Source organism: Lynx canadensis, chromosome D4 (assembly GCF_007474595.2).
Source record: "Lynx canadensis isolate LIC74 chromosome D4, mLynCan4.pri.v2, whole genome shotgun sequence".
NCBI lineage: Eukaryota > Metazoa > Chordata > Mammalia > Carnivora > Felidae > Lynx > Lynx canadensis.
The window spans coordinates 18,201,765-18,215,256 of NC_044315.2; the positions used below are offsets into that span (position 1 = coordinate 18,201,765).

The following is a 13,492-nucleotide window of genomic DNA, read 5'->3' on the forward strand; positions in this document are numbered from 1 at the left end:
ATTCTTTCCAGGGTCATGTGTCCAGCAACACTGCAGAGAAGTTACCTGAATCTCCTATAACGAAATAAGAGAAGTAAAAAAAAAAAAACAAACCAAAACAAAACAAACACACACAAAAACACAAAAACACAAAAAACAAGAAAGGAAACTTCTCATTATAATGCTTCGGTGTAACTGTCCTTGGTTATTGAAATACATTCTCTGTCCCCAAGTTCATAAAAAGCCAGTTTCTGGCCTCCGAGTGACCCCACACTGTTGTTGATCCAAACCACCTAGACCTCTCTTTGGTTTTTTGTTTGTTTGTTTCTTTGTTTGTTTGTTTGTTTGTGCAGATAACAGGAATATTGCTCATGGGCTCATGGGTGGTGACCCTGGCTCTGAGATCACCTCTTTTGACTGCTGAGGTAAGGGAGGGCTGAGAAGCTAGGTCATGTCCCAAGGTCACAGAGCAGTTAGTGGCAAAGACAGGTCTTGAGCTCTGTTCTTCTATATGGTGTCCAAGGCCTCCTACCATAGCTCCTATCAAGGTCACCAAAGCCGAAGACTGCATTATTCGGATACTGCTCTCACGCGTGCATGACCCTTGGCAGAGTCTGGCTTTGCAGCGAACTTAGGTGGCGGTTTTAATCACCCCCACCTTGCAGTTATCAAGCTGCTGCTTTCCTGTTGGCCTGAACGGGAGAACTTCTTCGTGGGAAAATGCCAGACACGCCAAGACCCGTGCTCACTACGGATTGCTGCTTCTTACACGCTCATCAGAGGCCAGGATAACAAACACAAGAGATTGGTATCTGGGGAGTGTCGCTTTCTCATCAGTAGCGTCTAAGAAGGTGGTGTCAGCTTCCAACACAGCGGACCAAGCTCTGGCAAATTCAGAAGTAAAAATCTGAACTCAGTCTTTACCTACAGAGCACAAAAGCTGTTCAGGGGGTGGCAAGAGGCAGCGTCCCGCTAACGTCCCGGATGGGTGCAGCCAGGGGCACACTCATGCAGGCCAGTGCCCGGAGGAGGCCGAGGCAGAGCTGGGGACAGGAAAGGTGGCCGTTTCTTCCAAACAACACCGGACAGACGCATGGACAAAACCGAGCTGACGACACAGAATGGAGGGGAGCGAAGGCCAGGGGAGGGGGTGGCTGGGACAGAGGGCACAGCAAACCACGTGATCCGCGACGGGTCAGCTGAATTTTCACCAAGTGTGTGACAGGCAGAAGCGGTGGCTTTTTTGGGGTTTTTTTTTTTGGTTTTGTTTTGTGTTTTAACCCAACCGTGTGGATGATAATCACTCTTTCCTGATTCGGGCAAAGCACGGATGGGCTCAGGAGCGCTGGGAAGCAGTGATGTTGCTTCTTCACATCAAAGGGGCTCTTAAGTTAAGACCCCGCGTGGTCAACACACAGATGACTACTGGGTGACTCTGATTTACTTCGACAGACTTTTCTACCTCGTTCGACCTTTTTTTTTTTTTCTTTTTTTTGAATGGGCACAGGCTACTTTTATAGTCAAGCTTTGTGTGGTTTTCTTTTTATTTCCAAAAAGCAAACAAACCCCAAATACCTGATGGGTGGTACTGAGGAGGTAGGAGCTTCGGGGAAGATCTGGGATGATGTTCGGGTTGTGGAACAAAGGGGTTGTTGATTCTATTGGCCGGCTGGCTGTTCCCTTCAGCGAGATCGGGCCAGCTCTCGTTCTGCAGGGCTCTGCAAACGTTTCCCTTGGAGCAAACTGCCTCCCGCCCCCACAGCACCTGTCCCTGGGCCACATGACCACTGCAGGTCAGACAGTGAGGCAGGGCAAAGTAAGGCCGTGGCCAGGGGCGCCTATGGGCATTTTCTTTGGCTATTGAGGTCGGAGTCCCTGGGGGATCCTGATACTTACACGAAGGTAGCAGTGCCTGAATGGAAGATGGATAATCTGGCTGGCGGAAGGAAGTGTGAAAAGACAAAATGTCCTTCTGCTTGGTAGAAAACAAAAGCTACAGGTTTAATGCAGCGCTAAGATGCTATTTCCCTGTCCCCGGAAGAGAGAACAATGGCCTCGTCAGCTGACACTTTTTTGGAAGAGCTGAGAGCTTAGGGTGGGGCCTCAGGACTGCAGGAAACGAGCGCATGCAGCAGAAAACTTAAAAAAAGCCGTTTATGTTTCCTGAGGTTGACAACATTCACTGTGGTGCTTGTGCTCATCTGACCGTGAATCCAAAATCAAGCGAGGCTCCCAGAGCTCCCAGAAAGCACTGGAAAGACCGAACACACAGCTTTTCTCTCTCCCTGGTCTGTCCCTAAAGCAGGTGGAGGCTCTCACTGGAAACGCCTGTCATCAGGCACAGATGCAAATGGAGTCCGCAGAAAAGCAAACTTCAAGCAGGGGGAGAACCGACCAGGCTGAGTCTCAAGAGACTTATTCCTAAAGCTTCTCAGAGGATTCAAAAGACCATTTCGTTTCTAGAATGACCTCTGGGGTAGCGACCTTACTACAGGTCGTAGCAGCACAGACGCGAAAGCTATTCAGGTGAACCCTACAACCACGAGAAGTGTGGTCGCCACCTGTCACCATACAAAATTATTACAATACGGTTGACTATCTTCCCTATGCGGTACTTCCCGTTCCATGACTTACTTATCTTATAACTGGCAGTTGGTTGAGCATTTCATAAGGTATATAATTGTCGAATCACTACGTGGTGCCCTTGAAACTAATGCAACATTGTAGGTCAACTCTGTTAAAAAAAAAAAAAAACAAACCTACAACTGACCCATATGAATTCCAAACAGACGTTATTTAATTGGACAGCTGCAGTTTTCAAGAAATTTGCACAGAAGATTACCGCTGTCAGATATGCAGTGTGAAAAGCAGTTTTCACACTGGAAAGCTATTTTTTGCATAGTAGGCTTCCCACTGTTTATTGAGTTGCGTATGAGGTAATGCACTTGGCTCTACACTCCCCTGAATATCGATTGCAGAACAGGGTTTTGAGGATGTCATGCCTCAGAGAACCCTACTTTCATTTTTCTAGTAAAGAACTACGGCTGCCCTCCTCGCCACCTCCCAGAGTCGCAAAGAGCTGGACTACCTCCGTGAGAGATGACTCTCCTGTAGGGCTCGATGACCTTCATGTCAATCCGCTGCTCCTGTTCTCCGATCACCACGGTCCTCCACAGCCGGTTGTCCTCCCGCTCCTCCTCCGCCGTATACTCTGGAATGGACTCTGACTCTTGGCCGGAATCTTTGTTAGCTGTGGAACTTTCTGGAAGGGAAGCACAGAGCAGGACTGAGGAGCAAGACTCCACAGCTGAGGCAGTTCCACCACGGGCCATCTCCTGGCGGAGGCAGAGTCAACCTGATGGCACCCTCTGTTTGGCGCAGACGGCCCTTATACAGATGAATACCATCCTGACCACATAACAGACGCTCAGTGAGGTCTTATTTATTGACTGAGAGAACGACCAAATCCATGCTAAGGCCAAGCTGAGGGTGGGGACAGGTGCAGGGCTAGAGATGTCCCGTGTTGGTGGGCTACGGGTGGATAGGCTGCTACCAACTCATCCTTGAACATACAGGTTGAAGACCTGTACACTGTCCTCATGGGGTGAAAGTCTATTTATCAGGCACAGATCATTTTATTTTCCTTGGGCCACAGATCCTCGTGTATCCTGTGTGTTAGGTATCTCGATACCACCAGCCTAGACCCTCCCCCCACCCCCCACAACTCTAAGACTCTTACAAAGGAGTTGAGCTCCCTTCCCTACTGGGAGTGAAGTTGGGCAGAAATATGGTGTTACTTCCTACGGAGTTTTCAAAATACGCTATGGAAAGATTTCATAGTAAGCAAGAAACAGGCAACTCTGTAGACCAGAAATGCTCTGAGACCAAAAACTCGTAAGACTCCTATTTGTGGGTACATGGGGCAATACCAAAGCCCGCTGAGCATTCTTCGGGGGAACATTTACTGCACAGTCTCGTGCATCCCCAAACAAGCAACCATGTTAAGTTTTTGAAAGAGCAGCTGTTTCCATTTTTATTTCAACTACGAGTAGAGTTTAACAATGGTTATTCTCTGTATGTTTCAGTAATTTGAAGGAAAAGATTAGTTATAGCCTTCACAATAATTCTGTGAGGTACGATCCTTCTTATCTTTTCATTCGTGGGAAAAGACCTTTCATTTACATTGTACTTATATTTATTTTATGGCACTTCGATAATACGAATATTATTCCTATCTACCACGCATCAGGCAGAGGAGTAGGCATAATGGACCTGCCCACACAAAAGCTGACCTTGAACTAATTTGCTATCACACTGTACCCTGCATGTGTGACTGTCTCATGCTCTTCATTTTACCATGAGGCTGCGAATTCCTTGGGCCTGGAAATTGTGCGTGAACCACCTTAGTTACTCACTTCCACCAACCAACTCCACGCTTAGCTTAGAAACCTGCCCGGAGCACCCAGTGAAAACTGAGGCAGCTGGGTAAATAGAGAAAAGCTTGGACAAGTTCCTGAAAATACAGGTACTCTGTAAGGGGACCACAACAAAGCCATCATGTTCTGGAAGATTCCTCAAGACACACTCAAACGTGTCTAATTATCTGTGACTTAGAATTGCAAAATGAAAGCCAGTTGGGAAGCAGTCCCAGCCTTTCCTGCCAACACCAACAGCGACCAGACAGGCAGGCTCACTCTGGCTTCCTCTGCCTTCCCGCCAGTGCCCCTCGTCTTACCGAGGACGGAAAGCAGCAACCTTTGGTTGCAGCCCAAGTTCCGCATCACTGGTGCAGATCCATCCATCTGCACTGGACTCCCTGTCTGGACTCCTTTCCTGCTCTCCCTTCCTCTTGGCTGAGGGCCCTTGGACGCTCATCTTAGTTTCCTTCCTGGGACTCTGTTCTCCATCTGGCCTCCGCGCCCTCAGAGCTCTGGGCTCTGATGTGGGCTTGTCTTCAATGTTCCTGTACATACATGCTCTGCCCTGCAGCGAGCTCACCTTCCACCAGCCTTTATCCTTGTTAGGGACTCGCTGGCCTGCTCTAGCTTGAGCCAGGTGATCAGTGTGGGGTGACTGTTTTGTTTTCTGCATGCTTTGATCGAGGCTACCTCGCTTAAAAAACATTGTACGCCGTATTCTTTTTTCTGGTTGGAAAAATAAGATGCTAACAAAAGCACAAACAGTACAGACAATCGTCCATGAAAACAGCAATAATCACCAGTCCTGCTCTCACTCATTATTGTTTGCTCTGTATTCTTTTTATTATGCACATGCACACGAGCATAGCCCCCCACCCTATTTATGATTATTCTATACATTCTACATGTTCTATACATTTTCTTTTATATTGTGCTCGTATCTAATAATATAGCATAGGGTTCTTTTCATCTCAGCGAGTATCAAGCCTGCTCATCTTTTTTTTTTTTTAATTTTTTTTTTTTAATGTTTATTTATTTCTGGGACAGAGAGAGACACAGCATGAGAGGGGGAGGGGCAGAGAGAGAGAGAGGGAGACCCAGAATCGGAAGCAGGCTCCAGGCTCTGAGCTGTCAGCACAGAGCCCGACGTGGGGCTCGAACTCACAAACCATGAGATCATGACCTGAGCCGAAGTCGGTTGCTCAACCGACTGAGCCACCCAGGTGCCCCGTAGCCTGCTCATCTTTTTAAAAGCCTATTTATTTATTTTTTTAGTAATCTCTATCCCCAATGTGGGGCTCAAATTCAAAACCCGAGATCAAAAGTCACATGCTCCTCCCACTGAGCCAGCCAGGCACCCCTAAACCCTGCTCATTTAATCTTTTTTTAAAGTTTATTTATTTATTTTGAGAAAGAGAGAGAGAGCACGGGGTGGGGGGTGGGGGGCAAAGAGGGAAAGAGAGAGAATCTCAAGCAGGCTCTGTGCTGACAACGAGGGGCTCAAACTCACAAACCGTGAGATCATGACCTGAGCCGAAACCAAGAGCCAGATGCTTAACTGAATGAGCCACCCAGGTGCCCCAAACACTGCTCATTTTAAAAAGTAGCCCCAGAAGGACGCCTCACTGGTTTAGTCAGTAGAGCCTGTAACTCTTGGTCTCGTGGGTTGTGAGTTCAAGCCCCACATTGGGCATGGAGCCTACTTAAAAAACAAAAAAATAATAATAATAAAAATGAAATAAAGAGTAGCCCTAGGGTATTCCATTTTGCCGATGTCTTTTAGTTTGTCAATCCCACAGTGATAGAACTTTAGTTTTATTCTATTTTGTTGTCGTTCTTATAGAGAACTTGCTTCAATAAGTATCTTTGTGCAGGTATCTTACTTCATTTGTGCACGTGTTGCTGTAAGTTAACTTTCTAGCAGGTGAATGCTGGGTCAGACACTATAAGCACTTGAAGTTTTTATGGATATTTTTGTCCTTGAGTGTATCACACCAAAATATATGAGGAGTTGTTTTCCTCCAAAAACTCTGGAGGATATTAAAGTCTTTACCCCTTGACAATTGATGGTGAAACCGGTCTGTTGTTTTTATTTGTATTCCTTTAAGTATTAAAGAAGGTAACACTTTTAAGTGTTTATTGGCTATTTATATTTCTCTTACTGACAGGGAGGCACCTGTAAGGTCCTTTGCCTCTTGTGGTCCTTACTGATTTGCTGAAGTTCTTTATGTAGAACTTTGTCATGGTTTGCAATTCATTTCCTGCTTCGGCTTAGCTTTAATTTTTTTTTAATGTTTATTTATTTTTGAGAGAAAAAGAGAGAGAGTGGGGGAGGGGTAGAGAGAGAGAATCCCAAGCAGGCTCCACACTGTCAGCACTGAGCCCAATATGGGGCTCGAACTCACGAACCCTGAGATCATGACCTGAACCCAAGTCGGCTGCTTAACTGACTGAGCCACCCAGGCACCCCTGTGCTGAGCTTTTAAATTGGTATTTTTTTTTCCAAACAGAAACTTAGTATGTTTATATAGTTGAATCTGTTCACATTCGTCTCTACGTTTTTTTGGTCCTTGTTTCATAGTAAGAACGGGCACTTCTACCTAAAAGTATGTATGTATACAAATACACAAGACTTTTCCTGCACTTGATGTTTTTAAACAAGCATTATTACTCATCTTGGCATAAAAGTGTGGACCCTTTTATGGAATGCTATCTCTGTTGGCCTCAAAGAAGGAGAGCTGGCAAGATGCTGGAGTTCCTTTTCCTTCCCCACCTTCTTCTGGTTGATATAAATGGGAAAAATACATTATTTAACAGCTGGGTGCACAGTACATTCTCAAAGTGTTCATTTCTAAAAGTCAACAGTATAAGCCAGTAAGAAGCGAAGATGGCTTTATTTACTCCCTTGAGTTAGCAATCTCCTCTAGATCGTAATTCTTCCACTTTACTCTAAATTACCATTCTCCCCCCCAACCAAGCCATCATCTTCTGTTTTCAAAAACCTCAGGACTCACTTAACTGGCCCCAGGGCCTCCAAATTTAACTTTTGGCCTGATGCCCTCTTCACTAAGAAATGCTTAGAGGGGCGCCTGGGTGGCACAGTCGGTTAAGCGTCCGACTTCAGCTCAGGTCACGATCTCGCGGTCCGTGAGTTCGAGCCCCGCATCGGGCTCTGGGCTGATGGCTCAGAGCCTGGAGCCTGTTTCCGATTCTGTGTCTCCCTCTCTCTCTGCCCCTCCCCTGTTCATGCTCTGTCTCTCTCTGTCCCAGAAATAAATAAACATTGAAAAAAAAATTAAAAAAAAAAAAAAAAAAAAAAGAAATGCTTAGAAATTTTCTTTGTCTCCCTTCCTCAGGGACCAGCTTTTCTCCCCCGATGATGGTTGAAGTCAATTAGGCCCCAGGGAGGAGTCACCTGGAACATTTCCCTTTGTCTTTTTTTTTTTTAATTTTTTTTTTTTAATGTTTATTTATTTTTGAGATGGAGACAGAGCATGAGCAGGGGAGGGTCAGAGAGAGAGAGGGAGACACAGAATCTGAAGCAGCCTCCAGGCTCTGAGCCGTCAGCCCAGAGCCCGACGTGCGGCTCGAACTCACGGACCGTGAGATCATGACCTGAGCCGAAGTCGGGCGCTTCACCGACTGAGCCACCCAGGCGCCCCTTCCCTTTGTCTTTTGAGAGATGACTTGATACACAGGCTCCCGAATGTCCTGTGCTGTACAGACACCGTGGGGGACCCATTGTTGGTGAGTAAAGGGGACCCCCTAGAGGTGGGATTAGCTGTGGCCTCCAGCAGGGATGTGTCTCTGGGAACGGGGACCAGCTTTCCACAGTGTGATCAGACACTGATGATGTGCATCACCTTAGCAGACCCTGTTTGAACTTCCTCTCGTTAGAGGAAAGACATCCTGTATAGAGTTGGGAAGCTTTTAAGTAAAGTTCTTTTGGTGACAAAGAGCAGGCAGGAAGTTTGTCTGAAGATAAAACTCAGCATAACACAAGCGCCGAGAAAATCGTCCTTTCAGACCGCACCATCTGGCACGAGGTGGCTTGTGGGTAAAACAAGATTAACACTTGTTTTAGTCGTGAGTAGTTTAGGTGTGGAGTTAAAACACGGAACTGATTTTACAAGCTGGTCACCTGCAGGCTCTGATTATCTGCAAAAAAATGTTGGAGCACCTTATTCAGACCAAAACTGGCTGTTGTTAGGGGTGAGTTTTGGAAAAAGGGAGCTCAGATGAGGTCACTAAACATGATGTAGGAGCCTAGGAGGAAAATAATACAAAAAGCATGAGAATGTTTCTTACAACATTCTTATCAGAAGTATTCAGGCTAAAATTCTTGATCGTTTTTCCATTTCTTGTATGAAATGCTTTTGCTGAGACCTGAATTACGGTAAAAAATAACTACGGTGAGTTTGGAAAGCAGAAATAGTGCATCATATTTCTCACCTTCAGATATTTTTGTTTTAACTCTTTTTTTCATGTTTATTTTTGACAGAGAGAGACAGACAGAGCATGAGGGGGGGTGGGGCGCAGAGAGAGGGAGACACAGAATCTGAAACATGTTCCAGGCTCTGAGCTGTCAGCACAGAGCCCAACGCAGGGCTCGAACCCATGAGCTGTGAGATCATGACCTGAGCCGAAGTCGGATGCACAACCGACTGAGCCACCCAGGCGCCCCAACCTTAGGATATTTTTAAGTTTCTAGAATTAATATAACAAAGCATGTTTCTAATAACAAGGCTCAGCTCTCCCTTATTCTGAAAGACTGACCTCCTAACCCCCTCAGCATCTTCGTATGTTTAGTATCTTTGGCACTTGTAAATATCAAAGGAAGTCAAGCTCAATTCTATCAGTCCTTCAAATGATATTTTCCAACCCCTCGGACACAATTATTACAGAAAATTTTATAGCAGTGGAGGCCGGTTTAATGTTTTTTGACAGTGAGATTCACAAGTGTTTCATAAGCAAAACCACAACGTGGGCAAATAATCTGCCAGAAATGTTTGCTTATCAGCTACAGAATAAAACAGGCAAATGGCAGGAGAGTTCTCCAAGGGCTGGGTAAGGTAAGAGCCCTGGAGTCATGAAAATGGCTGGATACAAAGACTTGTAAATAAATGGAAGGGTAGGTTACCAGGCTTGGCTTTGCGTGTGTCAGCCTCCTCTAGTGAAAGACCCCCTCTTATTCACTGTCAGTATATTATGGAGAAGCAGCATGGCCCAAAAGTCATGGACAACAGCTCCGGGTTCGAATGCTGGCTCTGACATTTACCAGCTATCTGACCTCAGGTAAATTGTTAAGCTATCTGTGCCTCCGTGTTCTCATCCTAAAATGGGGCAAACGTGATTCCTACCCATACAGCGGACATTCACGGGGCTGAGGGTTAAAATACTTAACATTTATAAATGCTTAATATTTGTAAAATACTTAATATTTATAAAGCACCTAGCGCAAATGCTGGCACATGGTAAGCACTACGAAAGGGTTCATTAAGTGAATCACTCACCAAACATCTTGAAACACTGTTGCCTTCAAAACTCCAATTGTGTTTAGAACGCATACACTTGGTTCAAAATGCAAGAGACCCACAAACATGCAGCTTTCTGGCATTTACTTTGTAAGCTGGGACTTTAATGTCGTCCTCTCTCTTACGCAGTCTGTTATCTATATCTGCAGGTTTATAAAACAAAGCTCTTCAGATGGCTTTCTGTGTTTTCAACGTTTCACGTTCTTGTTTGTTTAAAACAGGGCCCGGATATACATCTTATATTTGAAAATCAAAGTGGGCTTTAAAAGTCAACTTACATTAAAATTCTGTCCTTTGAATTTAAGACCTAAATGTAGGGTTGTGGTTGGTAAACTGGTTCTTTCAACAAAACATTGTCAGCTGAATACAAGGAAACGATGTCAGCAAGTGACAGCTTTAATTACCAGCTTTTTCAGCCACCGCCACTTTGCTTGGCACTTTTGCTATTTATAAAAATAAAAGGTTCAGATGTGGTGTGGCACGGAGCTCCACGACAACGGGGAGGTGCAGGGGGAGAGAGGGAGGGACCAGCTCACGCCCCAGCTGTCTTCTGTGGGATTTGAGTCAAGGCGTGACTCTTACAACGTGGGTGGGCATCTATCGGCAGGAACAGGGCTGGGGCGGCTGGGGGAGGCTGGGGTGGGCAGAGTAGCTGGGAAAGAGTCTCTGACACGGTGGCAAAGAACATGAACTCAAGCCCTTTCACCTTCCATTTGTGTATTTCTACTTACAGAGTCAAACACCCAGATAACTACAGCAATATGAGAACACAGTACCAATGCAATATAAAATCGCTATTTACACATCAGGAACTACAGTACAAGTAGTTTGGCCAGTTTTTGTTTTTTTTTTAACTTGAGGAAATAAAGCCTTATCCTTTGTGAAGACAGGGTCTGAATCTGTGCTCGTCATGGTAGGAGTCCCGGGGCCTCAGTGATCATTGATTGAATTACTCAACTAATTTGATGAATTTCCTAATTACGTTCTCTTACAAATGATGCTGCTGGAATTAGCACGGCTGTAGGCATCAGGGCATCATTCCACTGTGCTGTTTCCTTTTTGACGGTAATAGTTTTCATAATGGAGTAGCTGTGGCCAGGATACTCTCACTCTGAATTTCAAATATTATAAACGCCACCCTGTAAAGCAGAAACTGTGGAATGCCATTTTATAAAGCAAGTGCTTTGTGTTTGTACATTTCTTAACAAACCCGATTTTACTGAGCAAGAGAAGGAACGACATGAGACTGATATTCCTATCAGGAATGTCGGTGTTTAAGCCACCAACTTTTACTTTTCTTCCTTTTTATTCTTCTCTTATCACCCCCAGGTCATCCCTCCCTCCTTCCTGCTTTACTGGACGTATAGCAACAAACCTAATAAAGTCCCTGCCTTTGCAAGGCAGACTATGCAACCCGATAGTTAAATGATAGGTTTTAATTACTGACACAGGGAAAACAAAATAAGCAGAGGGGTTGGGGCGCCTGGGTGGCTCAGTCGATGAAGCATCCGACTTCAGCTTAGGTCATGATCTCAACGTCCGGGGGTTCGAGCCCCGCATCGGGCTCTGTGCTGACAGCTCAGAGCCTGGAGCCTGCTTCGGATTCTGTGTCTGCCTTTCTCTCTGCCCCTCCCCTGCTCACGCTCCCTTTCTCTCTCTCAAAAATAAATAAACATTAAAAAAAATTTTTTTTAAATAAGTAGAGGGATAGAAAGTGACTGGGTGTGGGGGTGGGTGGGTGGGTGTGGGAGGCGCCTTTGATTATAGAGGTCAAGGAAGGTCTCTGATGGCAACTGATTAAGATCTGAATAAAGAGAAGAAGCCAGCTATGGAAGGGACTTCAAGGAAGAACATTCCAGATAGTGGGTGCTTGTACAAAGAAACTAGTAAGCTCTAATTTCTCTGCTTCTGCAAACCCAGCCCTAATTTTCTTATAACGCAGCATGTAATAGTGTTCTCACAACCGCAGTGCTTAGCACAAGGCCTGCCGAGAACAAGCATTTAACAAAGGAGCAATGGCTATGTACAACCTCTGTGAACCATCCTGTGCTATCATGCTCTAAACTGTCGATCACAGCCGCCTATGACCTGAGATGCAAAGAGAAGATTCTAGAAATCACAGAAAGGAGCCACCAGCAACCAAATGGGACATCTGTTCCTCGTGCCACTTAAATAATCTTTCATTTCTCACGTAACTTTGGCCTTGACAACTTGGCAACTCACCGTGCCCAGTGTACTCAAAAGAATCTGCTTCATCAGGGGTATCAAGTTCATCCACGTTGATATCGATTTCATCTGGGCTGTCCAGGTTATCATCAGAGAGAATAGACCCTTCACTTTGTTGGTCCAGAGAAAGATTGATATTCGGGGCAGTGAGTTTGATCCTGCGAGGAGGAGTGTCGTTAAGATCCAGAGAATTGGGAGGTTCTAAAGAGGAAAAAAATAGCAACATTAAGTACTAAACTGTATACGCGGCTGCCAACAGTGGGTGTGGGCCCCAGTGGAAAACATTTTTAAGGCCCTTCAGCAAAGGCACACCTGCGAAAAATCCTTATATGCCATTTGGATCCCTTTCTTGACCAGCGGGCCTCAGGACTGGGCTTATCCCAGCCACATCAGCCCTGGCCACATAAACATAAAAAGTGGGAGCCAGTTTTCAGAACTACCCTGTTCAGGTGAAAGAACCTGACGCTGATGTAACGTTGAACTGAATTTTTATGATGCATAAGAAAAACAGCTAAGCTTACATAGATCTCATAATGGTTCGTGTAGACATCCCTCCTATGGAATGAAGGCTATGAACTTTACTTATCCATCTATTATGTTCATAGTTACTCCTCAAATACTTCTCTTCAGTTCCTGACAACTCTGGGTATGATCTGTAGTCAGCTTGGTATACCTCTCAATTCTAGAATTCTAACTCAGCTCTTGTCCTAAGGGAGGTGACACTCTTTCTTTTTCATTAAATTTTTTCCTCTGTATAGACCATCACCCAAACTGTGTTCCATGTAATATTTTTATGTATTATACTTGAAGAAAGCTTCTACTGGCCGACAAGTTTGAAAAACACTGGGTTTCTGTATTATAGGAATTCTCCGAGCAGTGTTGTCCAAAAGAATGTTTTGTGATGAGGGGTTCCATGGAGCTATTGAGCACCTGAAATGAATCCAGTGCAACTGAAGAACTGAACTTTCCACATTTATCTTAAGTTTTCATTAATTTAAATAGCCATTAAATATGTAGCTAACTGCTACCATATAGGACAACCATAGCCTTAATGCCTGTGTTATTCAAAGTGCATTGTGAACCTTCAAGAGCGGTGAAGACATACGGCGGCTATTAGGCTTATTTGACCATAGTCAGAACATTTGAAAATAATTATGTCACATGACTAGTATCTTGAAAAATGCCCTATTAAATACTTGGACAGAAAAAAAAAAATGACTTGCTTTTTTCTTGTTCCATTCTAGGCTTGGCCGATAACATCAGGGCTCAGGATCTTGGTACGATCCTGGAGCTGGTACGGTGCAAAGGGTGACCTCAGTACGAAGCGTGAGTAGG

General features: G+C 45.0%; 1 protein-coding gene across 6 annotated transcripts in view; it reads right to left on the reverse strand.

Moving 5' to 3' along the window:
• Window positions 1-13,492, reverse strand: part of PRUNE2 (prune homolog 2 with BCH domain) — a 211,821-nt gene that overhangs the window by 26,776 nt on the left and 171,553 nt on the right. For 4 of the 6 annotated variants that reach the window (XM_032595690.1, XM_032595689.1, XM_032595687.1 and 1 more), the window contains exons 10-12: window positions 12,155-12,358; window positions 3,068-3,241; window positions 46-54 (exon numbers count right to left, since the gene is read on the reverse strand). In XM_032595690.1, coding sequence (XP_032451581.1) covers window positions 46-54; window positions 3,068-3,241; window positions 12,155-12,358 — 387 coding nt within the window. The remainder of the gene's footprint in view (window positions 1-45; window positions 55-3,067; window positions 3,242-12,154; window positions 12,359-13,492) is intronic. The other 2 variants (XM_032595688.1, XM_032595692.1) reach the window with 1 other exon arrangement.